The 16,562-nt window shown below is 43.9% G+C and overlaps 1 protein-coding gene across 1 annotated transcript in view; it reads left to right on the top strand.

The window, feature by feature from the left end:
• chaf1b (chromatin assembly factor 1, subunit B) overlaps positions 1–16,562 on the top strand; it is a 63,071-nt gene that overhangs the window by 24,456 nt on the left and 22,053 nt on the right. Inside the window, exons 7-10 of the mRNA XM_059966227.1 lie at positions 5,028–5,106; positions 9,987–10,080; positions 15,786–15,855; positions 15,943–16,034. Of these exons, the coding sequence (XP_059822210.1) occupies positions 5,028–5,106; positions 9,987–10,080; positions 15,786–15,855; positions 15,943–16,034 (335 nt within the window). The remainder of the gene's footprint in view (positions 1–5,027; positions 5,107–9,986; positions 10,081–15,785; positions 15,856–15,942; positions 16,035–16,562) is intronic.

The raw sequence follows: 16,562 nt of genomic DNA, 5'->3' as shown, positions 1-16,562 counted from the left end.
AAGCAAAGAAAGATGAGAGTTACCTTGATAGAGATGCGTGGGATTTATTTATTTATTGAGATACAGTACGGAATTGGCCCTTTGAGCCAGTCTGCCTAGTAATCCTCCAATTTAACCTTGGTTGAATCGTGGGACAATTTACAATGAGCAATGAACCTACCACCAAGACTGTGGGGGGAAACCGGAGCACCCGGAGGAAACCCACACGGCCACGGGGAGAACGTACAAACTCCTTACAGGCAGCGGTACAAATTGAACCTGGCTCACTGGTACTGTGCTAACCACTACACTACCGTGCCACCCCAGTGATGGTAAGAGGCATAGATCAAGTGGATAGCCAGATACTTTTTCCCTGGGCTAAAATGTCTAGGTATAACTTTAAGGTGTTGGGGGAAAAAGTGTAAGGGGAATGTCAAGGGACTGTTTTTGTTTACAGAGAGTGGTAAGTGCATGGAATGCACCCCCAGGATGTTGGTAGAGGAAGGTACATCGGAAATATTTAAGAGACTTAGATGAAAGCAAAATGGAGGTCTTCGTGGGAGGGAAGGGTGAAATTGATCTAGAGCAGATTAATGGGTCGGCACAACATTGTGGGCTGAATGACCTGTACTGTGCTGTAGTGTTCCAGGTTTTATGTTAGCGTGGATGAATTATCTCTGTTCCTTCAGCAATGCTTATAATTTATCAGTTCCACAAATTGATCAGATTGGTTTATTCTGTAAAGTAGATTTCATTTCCCAGGTATTTAGAACCATAGAACATTACAGCAAAGAAACAGGCCTTTTGGCCCTTGGCTGTGCCAAACCATTTTTCTGCCTAGTCCCACTGATCCCTCAATACCCCTCTCATCCATGCACCTGTCCAAGTTTTTCTTAAATGTTAAAAGTGAGTCTGCATTCACCACTTCAACTGGCAGCTCATTCCACACTCCCACCACTGTCTGTGTGAAGACGCTCCCCCTAATGTTCCCTTAAACTTTTCCCCTTCACCCTTAACCCATGTCCTCTAGTTTTTTTCTCCCCTAGCCTCAGTGGAAAAAGCCTGCTTGCATTCACTCTATACCCATTTTAATTTTATACACCTCTATCAAGTCTCCCCTCATTCTTCTACGCTCCAGGGAATACAGTCCTAACTGATTCAACCTTTCTCTGTAACTCAGTTTCTCAAGTCCCGGCCACATCCTTGTAAACCTTCTCTGCACTCTTTCAACCTTATTAATATCCTTCCTGTAATTAGGTGACCAGAACTGCACACAATACTCCAAATTCGGCCTCACCAATGTCTTATACAATATCACCAAAACATTCCAACTCTTATGCTCAGTACTTTGATTTCTAAAGGCCAATGTTCCAAAAGCTCTCTTTATGACCCTACCTACCTGTGATGTCACTTTAGGACATTTTGTATCTGTATTCCCAGATCCCTCTGTTCTACTGCACTCCTCAGTGTCCTACCATTTACCTTGTATGTTCTATCTTGGTTTGTCCTTCCAAAGTGCAAAACCTCACACTTGACTGCATTAAACTCTATCTGCCATTTGTCAGCCCATTTTTCCAGCTGGTCCAATTCCCTCAGCAAGCCTTGAAAACCTTCCTCACTGTCCACTGCACCTCCAATCTTTGTATCATCAGTAAATTTGCTGATCCAATTTACCACATTATCATCCAGATCATTTATATAGAAGACAAATAACAATGGGCCCAGCACTGATCCCTGTGGTACACCACTAGTCACAGGCCTCCACTCAGAGAAGCAATCCTCCACTACCACTCTCTGGCTTCTCCCATTGAGCCAATGTTTAATCCAATTTACGACCTCACCATGTATACTAAGCGACTGAATCTTCCTAACTAACCTCCCATGTGGGACTTGTAAAAGGCTTTACTGAAGTCCATGTAGACAACATTCACTGCCTTCCCTTCATCCATTTCCTGGTAACCTCCTCAAAAAACTCTCAATAGATTGGTTAAATATGACCTATCACGCACAAAACCATGCTGACTGTTTCTAATAAGTCCCTGTCTATCCAAATACTTGTAGATCCTATCTCTTAGTACTCCTTCCAATAATTTACCCACTACTGACGTCAAACTTACTGGCCTATAATTTCCCGGATTAGTTTTTGAGCCTTTTTAAACAACGGAAAAACATGAGCTATCCTCCAATCCTCCGGCACCTGACCTGTGGATACCGGCATTTTAAATATATCTGCCAAGGCCCCTGCAATTTCAACACTAGTCTCCTTCAAGGCCCGAGGGAATACTCTGTCAGGTCCTGGGGATTGATTTGCCTCAAGATAGCAAGCACCTCCTCCTCTTTAATCTGTATAGTGTCCATGACCTCACTACTTGTTTGCCTTATTTCCATAGACTCCATGCCAGTTTCCTTAGTAAATACAGATGCAAAAAACCCATTTAAGATCTCCCCCATTTCTTTTGGTTCCATACATAGCGGACCACTCTGATCTTCAAGAGGACCAATCTTATCCTTTACTATCCTTTTGCTCTTAATATACCTGTAGAAGCTCTTGGGATTATCCTTCACCTTGACTGCCAAAGCAATCTCATGCCTTTTAGCCCTTTTGATTTCTTGTATTTTTTTGCACTTTTTATACTCCTCAAACACCTTATTTGCTCCTTGTTGCCTATACAAGTCATACATCTCTCTCTTCTTCTTTATCAGATTTGCAATATGCCTCGAAAACCAAGGTTCCTTATTCTTACTCACTTTGCCTTTAATCCTGACAGGAACATACAAACTCTGCACTCTCAGAATTTCTCCTTTGAAGGCCTCCCATTTACCAGTCACATCCTTGCCAGAGAACAACCTGTCCCAATCTATGCTTTTTAGATCCTTTCTCATCTCTTCAAATTTGGCCTTTTTCCAGTTTAGTACCTCAACCCGAGGACCAGATTTATCTTTATCCATGACCATGTTGAAACTAATGGCGTTTTGATCACTAGACCCAAAGTGTTCCCCTACACACACTATCGTCACTTGTCCTAGCTCATTTCCTAATAGGAGATTTAATATCGCATTCTCTCTAGCTGGTACCTCTATATATTGATTTAGAAAACTTTGCTGAACACATTTTACAAACTCTAACCTGTCTAGACCTTTAACAGTATGGGAGTCCCGATCAATATGTGGAAAATTAAAATCCCCTACAATCACAACTTTATGTTTCCTCCAGTTGTTGTCTGCTATCTCTCTGCAGATTTGCTCCTCCAATTCTTGCTGACTATTGGGTGGTCTATAATATGACCATTAATGTGGTCATACCTTTCCTGTTTCTCAGCTCCACACATATGGCCTCAGTAGACAAGCCCTCTAATCTGTCCTGCCTGAGCACTGCTGTAACATTTTCCCTGACTAGCAAAGCCACCCCACCCCCACCCTTCACCCCTCTGCCTCTATCACGTCTGAAACATCGGAACCCTGGAACATCGAGCTGCCAGTCCTGCCCCTCCTGTAGCTAAGTTTCACTAATGGCTATAATGTCATAATTCCACTTGTCAATCCATGCCCTCAGCTCGTCAGCCTTCCCCACAATACTCCTCACATTGAAATAAACACACCTCAGAAGATTATTACCACCACACACAACTCTTCTGTTTCTGACTTTGCATGAACTTTTAACATTTATTTTCACTCCTGCTCCACTATCTGCTCTGGCACTCTGGTTCCCATCCCCTTGCAAATCTAGTTTTGAACCCTCCCCAATACCAATAGCACTAGCAAAACTCCCTGCAAGGATATTGGTCCCCCTGTAGTTCAGGTGTAACCCGTCTCTCTTGTACAGGTCCCACCTGCTCCAGAAGAGGTGCCAATGATCCAAAAGTCTGAAACCCTGCCCCCCACACCAGTTCCTCAGCCACATGTTCATCCTCGAGAGCATCCTACACTTACCCTCACTGGCGCGTGGACCAGGTAGCAATCCTGAGATCACTGCCCTCGAGGTCCTGCTTTTTAACTTCCTACCAAACTCTCTATACTCATTCTTCAGGACCTCCTCACTCTTTCTTCCTGCATCATTGATATCGATGTGTACCATGACATCTGGCTGCTCACCCTCCCACTTCAGAATGCTGTGCACGCGATCAGAGACATCCCTGACCCTGGCACCCAGGAGGCAACAAACCATCCGGGAGTCTCTGTCACGACCACAGAGCCTCCTGTCTGTACCTCTATCGAGTCCCCTATCACTACTGCTCTGCTCTTCTTCCTCCCTCCCTTCTGCACAGCAGAACCAGACTCAGTGCCAGAGATCCGGCTGCTACAGCTTGTCCCAAGTAAGTCATTCCCCCCCCCCCACCCCCCAAACTGTATCCAAATCGGTATACTTGTTATACCGATTTGAATGGCCACAGAGGAACCCTGCTCTGCTTGTCCTTTGCCCTTTCCTTGCCTGACGATAACCCAATTACCTGTGCCCTGCTCCTTTGGTGTAGCTACCTCTCTGAAACTACTATCTATAAACTCCTCATTCTCCTGAATGATCTGGAGGTCATCCAGCTCCTGCTGCAGTTCCCTAATACGGTTTGTTAGGATCTGCAGCTGGATGCACTTCTTGCAGGTGTCGTTGTCAGGGATACCGGAGGTCTCCCTGACTTCTGACATCCTGCCTGGCATTCTCTGTAAACTTGCTAGTTAAAAAAGAAATCGAATGAGGAACAAAAACAACAACTTACCGGAACCTACCCTCGCCTCTGCCTGTTCACGCTAAAGCCTGTTGAGTCAAACCCGTCCCACTCGGTGACTCAGTCCACTCTGACGATGGCCGCTACGATGGCCATCAGTTTTCCATAATGAACACTGATACTTGGTGCAAGGTCAAATTAAAAGGCTTCTCGACGTTGGCTGATGTTCTGACCTTTCCATTAACTGTGTTCATTTTAAAATCAATATTCTATTTTTATTTGTCAGTATATTTTTAAAAATTTTCATGGTTTCTGTTTTTTTATGTTAGATTAAGTTGAAGGAATCAGTGCTCAGTTATTTAAAGACCTGTGGCTTTGTTTTTGCAGGGTAATGCGTGTATACAGCACACAGACCAAAAAAGTAGCCTTTAACGTAAGCAAGATGTCAGCTGGTTGTGATGGAGAGGTAAGTCCTAACAGGGGGAAGAAAAGAGGCATACAGAATACTCCACTATGGTGCAGAGAACAAGCAGTAGTTTTGAAAGGAGCTGCCCACATTGTATCAGACTGTGAGGATCCCGGAATTGGTGTCTGCCTCCACATGAGGACCCACCAGTTAGACAATCCTTTTGGAGAACATTATACTCAGCTCATAAGAGATAGCAAGAGTAGGCCAATTGGCCCGTCAAGCCTGCTCTGCCATTCAATAAAATCATGGCTGATCTGGCCATGGACTCTTCACCTACCTGCCTTTTATCTATAATCCTTAATTCCCCTACTATGCAAAAATCTATCCAAACTTGCCTTAAATATATTTACTGAGGTAACCTCCATTGCTTCATTGGGCAGAGAATTCTGCAGATTCACCACCCTGTGGGAAAAGGAGTTCCTCTCCATCTCCGTCCTAAACCTACTCGCACAAATCTTGAGGCTCTGTCCCCTAGTTCTAGTCTCACCTACCAGTGGAAACAACTTCCCTGCCTCTATCTTATCTATCCCTTTCATACTTTAATATGTTTCTATAAGATCTCTCATTCTTCTGAATTCTAGTGAGTACAGTCCTTAGTGACTCAATCTCCCCTCACGGTCTAACCCCCTCATCTCTGGAATCAACCTGGTGAATCTCCTCTGCGCTGCCTTCATAGCCAGTATATCCCTTTTTTTTTTGCTTTATATAATTATAAAAGCTTTTACTATCCATTTTTGTATTTTGTGCCAGTTTATTTTCATAATCCACTTCCCTTTCTTTATTGCTCGCTTAGTGGTTCTTTGTTGCTTTTTAAGGTTTTCCCAATCTTCCAGTTTCCCGCTATTCTTGGCAACTTTGTATGCATGAGCTTTAGTTTGATGCCTTCTTTTATTTCCTTAGTTATCCAAGTCTGGCTCTCCCAACCTTGCTCCCCTTGCTTTTAACTGGAATACGTATACTTTTGTTGAGCACCATGCAAAATCTCCTTGAAAGTCTTCCACTGTTCCTTAACTGTCCCACCATATAGCCTGTGTTCCCAGTTTACACTAGCCAAATCCTCCCTCATCCCATTGTAGTCTCCATTGTTTAGGCATAATACACTGATTTTAAATTGAACTATTGCACCCTCCATTTGAATGAGAAATTCAGTCGTACTGTTAACTACAAGATCACTATTTTTACCTGTCTCATTGCACAGGACAAGATCTAAGATTCCCTTGTAAGCTCAGTAACATGCTGTTCAAGAAAGCCATCACGGATGCATTCTGTGAAGTCCTTCTTAAGGCTCGAGAGATCGCACTTGGAAATGCATCAATTTGCAAGTCATATAAACAACCATGGAGCAAATGATTCAGTAGCCTAAATGTTCTGAGGGTTAAATATTGGCCAAGAAATAGGGGATAATTCTGCCACTCTTCACAAAGAACCACACAGATCACCAACAGCCAGATCAGAGGGCCAAAACAACACAACTGCTGGAGGAATTCGGCAAGTCTGGCAGCATCTATGGAACGGAAGAAACAGTTGCGTTTTGAGCCAACATTCCTCAGGTCTTAACTGTTTATTCTTTTCCATAGATGTTACCAGACTTGCTGAGTAACGCCAGCATTTTAGACCATGAAACATAGAAGCAGAATTAGGCCATTCAGCCCATCAATCTGCTCCACCATTCCATCATGGCTGATTTATTATCCCTCTTAACCTCATTCTCCTGCTTTCTCCCAATAACATTTGACACCAACTGATCAAGAATTTATCATGCTCCACTTTAAATATACTCAATGTGTTCCGCAGATTCACCATTAGTGATTATGAACAACATATAATGCAGACCTGGGGAGGTTTAAGTCTTTCACAGGCTACTTTTTACCAGTAGTCTCGGCTCTCAAGTCATGTCTGTGGAGACCCCTTGTGGCAGAAAATTAGTCTTTAATAAACATTTTGATTTAATGGACACACTAATTGCTATAAATGAGGAGGTTTGATAGAGGTATACAGAATTATTGAGGGGTATAGATAAGGTAAATGCAAGCAGGCTTTTTCCACTGAGATTAGATGAGACTAGAGCAAGAGGTCCTGGGTTAAGGATGAAAGTTGGAATGTTTAACGGGAACATGGCGGGGGAGCTTCATATGGAGGGTGGTGAGAGTGTGGAACGAGCTGGTGGTGAATGCGGGGTTTGATTTCAATATTTAAGAGAAATTTAGATGGGAGGGGCACGGAGGGTAGTGGTCTGGATGCAGGTCAATGGGACTAGGCAGAATGATGGTGTGGTATGGGCTAGATGGGCCGAAGGATCTGTGCTGTGCTGACTATGACATAGGATGACTATGACTTTAAATAAAATGGTCATGGAACTCCAATAGTTGTTTAAAGGTGTGTTCATGGTTAAGACATCCAATCAAAGCTTCAGCCCCCTTCCTTTCCAGTCCCATTGAAGGGGTGACTGTTTATTCCTTTCCGTAGATGCTGCCTGACCTGTTGAGCTCTATCAGCATTTTATACCTGTTGTTTTGGCCTTCTGATTTGGCCCTTGATGATCTGTGCAATACTTTGTGACGAGTGGCTGAGTTATCCCTGATTTCCTGACGAATGTTTAACTCTCAGAACAAAGGCATTTAGACTACTAAAATGTTGCTCCGTTGTTGTGTGTGACCTTCATGTATGAACTGCAAATTGATGGTGTTTCCTGCATTGCAAATAGTGGTGCGATCTCTCGAGTTGAGTATGAAGTTCTCTTCAGAGGTTGTCTATTGGTAGGTCTTCAGGGATCCTCATATTCTGGTGCGGAGTGGTGGTTGGGTCTTTTGGTTTTTCAGTCTCTCCTTTCATAGCTGTCGCTTATTCTGTGTGGCACAGCAGAGGGTGTTCTCATGTAGCACAGCTCCCTTTTGAACAGATTTCCTCCAGGTGGATCTATGGAGTGCATTGTCTTCCTGCAAAGAGTGACAGTCTCGGTGGATAGGGAAAGATTAGCTTTATTTGTCACATGGACGCTGAAACATAGTTAATCCGTCAAATGCCACACTTCCGGTGCCAATATGATAAGCACATAACTCACGAACCTTAATCTGTACGTCTCTGAAATGTGGGAGGAAACCGGAGCACCCAGAGGAAACCCACACGATCACAAGGTGAACGTACAAATTCTTTACGGACAGGGCTGCGTAATTGAACCCCAATTTGTGAAAGCTGGCTCTGTGACGCAATGCATGAACCGTGATGCTGTTGTGTCACCCGTAAACCCGGCCTTCTAGAGGGTGGACCTCATGGTGTTGCCCAGTACGTACAAAGGGAACTTTACAGGAGTTGCTGAAAAAGTACTGAGAGGGGTATCCTCCAGGAGGCTCATAGCCCAGTCATGAGCGTGTACAGAGAAAGTAGAATAGTGGGCTAAGCACACATGCTACCCAGTAGGCAAGGATTAAGGGGCTCAAACTCAGAATACAATAAAATTTCTTTAAAAATAGAACCGAAGACCAAGACCTTTATTTCCATTTAATGATCTAGAAGTGTTTGGAGACAACACACTGTCTACTGTTTATCCCAATACAGATGGAACCACATAATTAGACTGCTAACTGCACTCAGTAGGACCACCTGAAAGAATCAGAATCAAGTTTATAATTATCATTATGTGGTAGTAATAAAACAATTACAATTTTATTTAAACAGACAGATTGAGCAAATGATTCTAATGATCCACCCTGCAGAGCCTTGACTACATCTTGAACTCACTGACAAGAAATGGCAAAAACTAGGTTTACACGTAGCTTAAGTCCTGTTACGTAGCAGTTAGTGCAAGGCTATTACAGCTCGGGGCATTTGGAGTTCAATTCTGGTGCTCTCTGTAAGGAGTTGTACGTCCTCCCCAAGGAATGTGTGGGTTTTCCCTGTGTACTCCAGCTTCCTTCCACGGTCTAAAGACATTCCGGGCAGGTTAATTAGGCATTGTAAATTGCCCCGTGATTGGGTTCGCACTAAATCAGGGTTGTCGATGAGTGGTATGGCCTGAAGGGCTGGAAGAACTCCATCTCTAAATTTAAAAATAAAAGTATATAAAATAAAATTCTGAATTAAAAATTTCTGATCCCTAGTTCATACCCAATACAGACAATGGAGATATTGAAGGCCGAGAGTCGGATTTATTATCACTGACATATGCCATGCAATTTGTTGTTTTGTGGCAGCAGTACAGTATAATACGTAAAATATACACTGTAAATTACAAAAGCAAACATATATGAGGTAGTGTTCATGGGTTCATTGTTCTTTCTGAAATCTGACGGTAGAGGGGAAGAAGCTGTTACTAAGATGTTGAGTTTGTACCTTCAGGCTCCTTTACCTTGTCTCTGGTAGTGTGTGCTCTCTCGTATTAGCATTTCCACATTGGCTGTCTACTCTGTGTATCCCTTTTATCATATACGCTCATATCAAGTCACCTCTCATTCTCCTTCAATCTTAAGAGCTCAATTGTTCCTCATAAAACATGCTTTGTAATCCAGGCAGCAGCCTGGCAAATTTCCTCTGCACCGTCTAAAGCTTCCACACCCTTACTATAATGAGGCAACTAGAACTGAGCACAGGGTCTCAGATGTTAAAACATTAACAGGTTCTCTTCCTGCAGATGCTGCCTGAGCTGCAGAATGTCCCTTGCAGGAGACATTTTCTATTTTCTTTTGCAGATTTCCAGCATCTGCCATCTCTAGATATCTTATCTGTCTTCTCATTGACCTGCTTGTTTTATGTATAATATTTTCTGTGAAACCTAACAATTTAGTGTAAGAGATTGCCTTTCTTTTTAAGGAAAATTACTTCAGGGTTGGTCATTCTGAGAATTGAGGTATATTTCCTGTTTTGTTTTGAACTAATATCAGACCAAGAGCTATCGAATATTCCACGATGACGGTATGAAGTCATTCTTCCGCCGACTCACCTTCACACCAGATGGCTCCCTGCTTCTCACTCCAGGTAAGTGTTGACTTTACTTTGGATTACTGTGGGCAGTTTTGGGCCCCAGATTTAAGAGAAATTGTGCTGACATTGGAGAGGATCCAAAGGAGATTCATGAGAATTATTCTGGAAATGAAAGGGTTAACATGAGGAGTGTTAGGAGGCTCTAGGCCTAGGTGTGCTGAAGTTTAGAAGAATGATGGAGGCTGGGGGTATCTCATGGAAACCTATAGAATATTGAAAGGCCTAGATAGAATGGATGTGGCGCAGATGTTTCCTTAAGTGGAGAAGGCTAGGACCAGGGGTCCTAGCCTTAGAATCGAAGAACTTTCCCTTAGAACAGAGATGAAGAGGGATTTCTGCAGCAGATGGGGGTGATCTGTGGAATTCATGGCCACAGCCGGCTGTGGCGGCCAAGTCATTGGGAATATTTAAAATGGGGGTTGATAGGTTCTTGATTTGTAAAGGTGTCAAAGGTTACGGGAAGAGGTTAGGAGAACAATGTTGAAAGGGAAAATAAATCAGCCATGATGGAACAGCAGATCAGACTCGATGGACTGAATGGCTTAATTCTGCTCCTATGTCTTATGATTACATGTTTATACTGTAGCAGCAAGCTCCTTCTATAAGCTACAAGTAATAGATAAGATTTATGAGGGTACTGCCAGGATGCAAGAGACTGAGTTGTAGGGACAGATTGAGCAGGTTAGCACTTTATTCCTTGAAATGTCTGGGACAGAGAGTGCAAGCTCTCAGTTGTGTATAAAATCAGGAGGGGCATAGATAAGGTGAATGTACAGTTTTGTTTTATTCCCCAAGTGAATAGAAAGCAAGCACTAGGGTTTATAGTTTAGGGTAAGAGAGGAATGATCCACAAGGGACCCAAGGAGTACTTGTTAGATGCAGAAGGAACAAGTTGCCAGAGGAACAATAGTTGAAAGACATTTGGATATGTGCAATGGATAGGGGGGGATTTAGTGGAATAGGGGCCAAATGAGACTAGCTTGGTGGACACCATGGTTGGCATGGACCTGTTAGGAGTAACCATGCAGGGATGTAAAACTAACAATAGTTGATATGGCTTTACTGTCTACTGCGACAACCACCTCGGATTCGTCATCTTTTATCTTAGAAAGATGAGCTTGAAACTGGTGAGGGTTCAGAGGAGGTTCATGTGAATGATTCTAGGGTTGAATGGCTTGTCAAATGAAGAGCATATGATAGTTCTATACCTGTATTCACTGGAATTCAGAAGAATGAGGGGTGACCTCATTGAAACCTATCAAATGGTGAAAGGCCTCAATAGAGTGGATGTGGGGAAGATGTTTCCTATAGTGGGGGAGTCTAAGACCAGAGGACACAGACTTGGAACAGGGGGGTGTCCTTTTAGAACGGAGATGAGGAGGAATTTCTTTAGCCAGAGTGTGGTGAATTTGTGGAATTTGTTCCCACAAGCTGCTGTGGTGCCAAGTCTTTATGTATATTTAAGGCAGAGGTTCTTGATTGGTCAGGATATGAAAGGATATGGTGAGAAGGTAAGTGATTGGGGCTGAGATGGAGATTTGGAGCAACCATGAAGACTCGATGGGCCAAAAGGCCTAATTCTGCTCCTAGTCTTGCAGAAGTTTCTACAATGGCAGCAGTTGACGTGGTATTGAGCAATACAGGCTGGGAAAGACCTGCTGTTAATCCCTCCCTGCTCACTGCTGAAGCTGCTGATCTCAGTAGTCTAGGTATTTTGCATCGATAAGATGTGAGAATTAGGTCAGGTCAGGCTTCTGTTCCTGCTGTGTAGTGGACTGCATATCTGACAGTCTTCGGTAAATGAAGGTGTTCTTTCTCTGCCTTGCTTTGTAGGCTTGAGGGCTTTCACTGCTGAGAGATGTGTGTAAGATCACACAGCATAGTGGCCTTTGGTGTGGCATTGCAGAGGAACCAGCTTTATTTGTCACACGTACATTGAAACATACATTGAAAATATGTTCAATGTACCCTCAGCTGCACAGACCAACCATCGGCTCTGAACAGGAAATTCTGACACGGCCTGAAAGCTGCAGCACTTTAATAAAACATTATATAACAGAAAATCCCAGCTGCGCAGCAACAAAGGCTGTGCGCACCGGAGCATTTCAGTTATTGCGGGGCCGCGTATCCTCGCATCTTGGACACCGATTGCTTCGTTTGCGTCAGTGTCCAACACAGACCGAGGTTGAGCTGGGGGCAGCCCACAAGTGTCGTCATGCTTCCACCTCCCAACATAGCATACCCGCAGCCTACTACCCGTAACCATGCATCTTTGGATTGTGGGAGGAAGCCAGAGCACCCAGAGGAAACCCACGCGGCCGCAGCGAGGACGTACATGCTCCTTACGGGCGGTGGTGGGACTGGAGCATAGAACAGTACAGCACAGGAACAGGCCCTTCAGCCCACAAAATTGTGCCAAGCCAATTAATAATCAAGTGGCCATCTAAACTAGTTCCCTGTGGCACAATAATGCACACATCCTTTAATTTTTCTCACAATCGCATACCTGTCCAAATGTCTCTAAAGTCCCAAAGACCTCTGCGGGTCAAGACCAAGTCTGGGATAGCACGGCAGTATACCGATCGGCATAATGCTCTGACAGTGCTAGTGAAGCAGGTTTGATTCCTACTGCTGTCTAAGGAGTTTGTGTGGCCGTATGGGTTTCCTCTGGGTGCTCTGGTTTCCTCCCATTTTCCAAAGACGCTGAGTTAGTGGTTAATTGGTCACATGGGTGTAATTGGGCGGCACAGGGCCTTGGGCCTGAACGACCTGGTGCTGTGCTGTATCTCTAAGGAAAGTACCAAAAAGAGGTAAGTTCTGGGGTGCCACACTGGTGCCAGAAGCATGGTGACACTTGCGGGCTGCCCCCAGCACAACCTTGAACTGTGTTGGTCTTTGTCAGAAATGATGCATTTCACCGTATGTTTTGATATGCACGTGGCAAATAAAATTCATCTTTATTCTTTAAGTAGTCGCTTTGGCCGGTGCCTGCAAAGCGTACACACACATAACTGGGCGTCGCTTGAGGCGTAGGTGCAGGCTTTGGGAAGGGAGAAGCCTGATCCGGGCTTCCCGGAAGCTCTTGGCCTGCCTTCCCTGCCCAGACTCTGCTCCACGCTGCTGTTGGTCACGTGACAGGCTCCTTGCATCACAGCTGCCACGTGACCAGCTGCGCAGCTTCCAGCGCCCTGAGCCGTCAGCAGGTGGCAGCACTTCCCCCTAAGGACAGACGAAAACGTCACATGCAACAAAGTAAGCCTTGTAATTTGAAACCGTTCTTTAAATATATCTTTATAAATGTGCATGGTATATAATGGGCATGGGTTCAAAAGGTACCAGCAAAGCTTTGCATCGAATATAGAACAGCACAGCACAGTTTTAGGCCCTTTGGCCCATGATATTGTGCTGACCTTTCAATCTACTCCAAAATCATATTGTGAACTGTTGGAATCGTGATACTAGATTTGAAATAAATAGTGGTTGAAGATTTAGAGAGAGTTGTTCATGATTTTGTGTACATCCACTGAAGTATAGACCATTTTGTTCACTAACACAGTGTGCTGAGAGGCTGCACCAGCCAAATAGAAGTCATGGGTTAAGGGTGAAAGGGGAACGTGAGGGGGAACTTGTTCACTCAGAGGGCGGGGAGAGTGTGGATTGAGCTGTCAGAGGAAGTGGTGGATTTCAACATCTAAGAGAAGGTTGGATAGGTACATGGATGGGAGAGGTGTGGAGGGCTATGGTCCAGGTGTGGCTCGATGCAAGTAGGCAGAATGATACTTTGGAGCAGACTAGATGGGCCAAAGGGCCTGTTTCTGTGTTCTAGTGTTCTAAATCTAGATCTATGTACAGGCTGCCCTCAGGCGCTGAGCAGATAAAAGAAGTTGTGTCATCTCCCTCTTGTTGCAGTGGCAGATCTCAAGTGCTGTAGCAGGACCCAATTTTTGCCTTGTCCGTTCCAGACAGTCCAGCTTGGGCAGGGAGGTGCTTTTTGGACCTTCCAGGTGGTCTGCTTGTCATCTGCTGCCCCCCCCCCCCCCCACCCACAGGAAGCAGTTCTGTCACCTGAATGTCACTGAGCCCCCATTCTCCCAGAGACCCCTGTCACTCTTTGTTCTCCATCCCCTGTCAGGTAAAACCATGAAAGCACATTCCACCAGACTTGAGGACAGCTTTTGTTATCAGACCCTTGAACGGGCCTTTCACCTGCTAGTGATGAACTGTCAATCTCTGAATCTAATTCATTTCCCTTGCCCTTTGCTGTTTACCTGCATTTCTCTTTCTCTGTCTTCTGCACTATATTCTGTTTATTTTTTTACTGCTTTGATGTAATTAATTAAGTATGATATGATCTGTCTGGATGGCCTGCAAACAGAAGCTTTTCACTATGTGACGGTGCAGGCAGAAGGGCTTAGTTTAATTTGAGTGGCAGGGTGGAGATACGTCTCTCCCAAAGGAGGTGTATGGCACTCCTTCTGTCCTTGGGCAAGATGTAGTACCTGCTTAGACCCCCAAAGAGGGTCATGCAAAGCCACTAATTGGACTGCTCGAGGATTTGTGCTGTTGTCCTTAATAAGAGTGTCAAAAGTTATGGGGAGAAAGCAGGAGAATGGGTTTGAGAGGGCTAATAAATCAACCATTGATGGAATGGTGGGGCAGACTCGAAGGGTCAGAGGTCCTAATTCTGCTCCTATGTCTTATGGTCTCTTGTATTTTCCACAGCTCCTAGTTCACAGGAGGATTAAGGACGTACTCTGGTCAAATTCACAGAAGATAAGATGTAGTTTAAAGATGAATCAGCCGAGAAATTAAAAAAGATACAATTGGGTAAAATGGAGTAGGTGAAAGTTAAGAGGAGGTTTAGGAAATGCGACGTCATGGTGGTGTAGCAGTTAGTACAACACTATTAGAGTTCAGGGCTTTGGAGTTTATCTAAGAATTTTGTATGTCCTTCCAGTGAGCGAGTGGGTTTCCTCCCACAGTCCAAAGATGTACCATTTAGTATGTTAATTAGTCATTGTAAATTGTCCTATAATCAGGCTAGGGTTGCTGGGTGTTACCGCTTGTTTCAGGCTTTATCTCTAATCCACTTGGTTATTTCAAATAATTTTTCCATTCGATCAAATGGCTTTGGAGCAGATCAAATTGGGGCACGATTTTACCCTTTTATTCACACTTAGAATTCAGCTAACTGCAAAATGAGACTGTGATAAGTACCAGATGGGACATAGCAGTTAGCATAACTCTATTAGCACAGCAACTGTAAGATCAGGGGTTTGGTTCTGTGCGGAGTTTGTATGTTCTCCCCTAACCGTGTCGGTCTCCTCTGGGTGCTGCAGTTTCCTTACACGTTCCAAAGTTGTACAGGTTAGAGTTGGAGGCTTGTGGATACACTGTGTTGGTGTCAGAAGCATGACAGCGCTTGCAGACTGCCCCCCGGCACAATCTCCACTGATTTGATTTGACGCAAAAGGTGCTTCTTGCTGTATGTTTTGGTGTAGATATGACAAATCAAGCTCATCTTTATCTATAAAAATACACAGAAAAGAAGGGATAATGCCCATGATTCAAATGAATAAATGTGTATGAAAAGGTGATCTCTCTTCCAGAATTTTCCAGCGTTTTCTGTTCTGAGTTTGCATTTTGTTTTGCTTTCCTTTGTAAGATCTTGCTCAACAGTTTTGCACTTTCTCTTTCAGCTGGCTGCGTTGAAGCTGGAGAAAACGTTACCAACACAACTTATGTCTTTTCCAGGAAAAATTTGAAACGGTAGGAGCTTTTTCAATTCTTACAGTGTTGAACCTTGGCCTGAAATTTTGCCAGACCATTTTGTAACTGTTTCTGTCTTCTTTGAAGGCCCATTGCTCACCTGCCTTGCCCAGCTAAGGCTACTCTAGCTGTTCGATGTTGCCCGATATTCTTTGAGCTAAAGCAGGCTAAAACTGGAGGTGAGTTTGCTCAAGCACTGAGTTTTAACAGACAAGGTGGGTAATGTGGTACGAATGTAATTGTATTTATACAATAACGATTATAACTGCAATGCATTTCTATTTCATTCATTCATCTGCAGCCACAATAATTTTGCTTATCAAGAATATTTTTGCCTCTGCCTTTAAATGTTAGAAGGCTCAACTTTCAACACCCTGTGAGGAAGATTTCCAAAATCTCATTGGCTTCTGAGAAAGGAATTTTTATCCCATCTGTGTATTAAGAGGCTGACTACTTAATTCAGACACTGATACCCTTGTCTTGGATTGTCCTATAAGACATAGGAGCAGAATTAGGCCATTTGGCCTATCAAGTCTGTTTCACCATTCAATCATGGCTGATTCTTTTATTTCTCCTGGACCCCATTTGCTGGCCTTCTCCCCATAACCATTTATGCCATGTCCAATCAAGAGCCTATCAATCTCAGCCTTAAATACACCCAATGATCTGCCCTCCACAGCTGCAAGTGGCAACAAACTCCACAAATG

This window comes from Hypanus sabinus, chromosome 4, assembly GCF_030144855.1.
Source record: "Hypanus sabinus isolate sHypSab1 chromosome 4, sHypSab1.hap1, whole genome shotgun sequence".
NCBI lineage: Eukaryota > Metazoa > Chordata > Chondrichthyes > Myliobatiformes > Dasyatidae > Hypanus > Hypanus sabinus.
The sequence above is the reverse complement of the archived record's forward strand: the minus strand, read 5'-3'. Positions and strand labels throughout refer to the sequence as shown.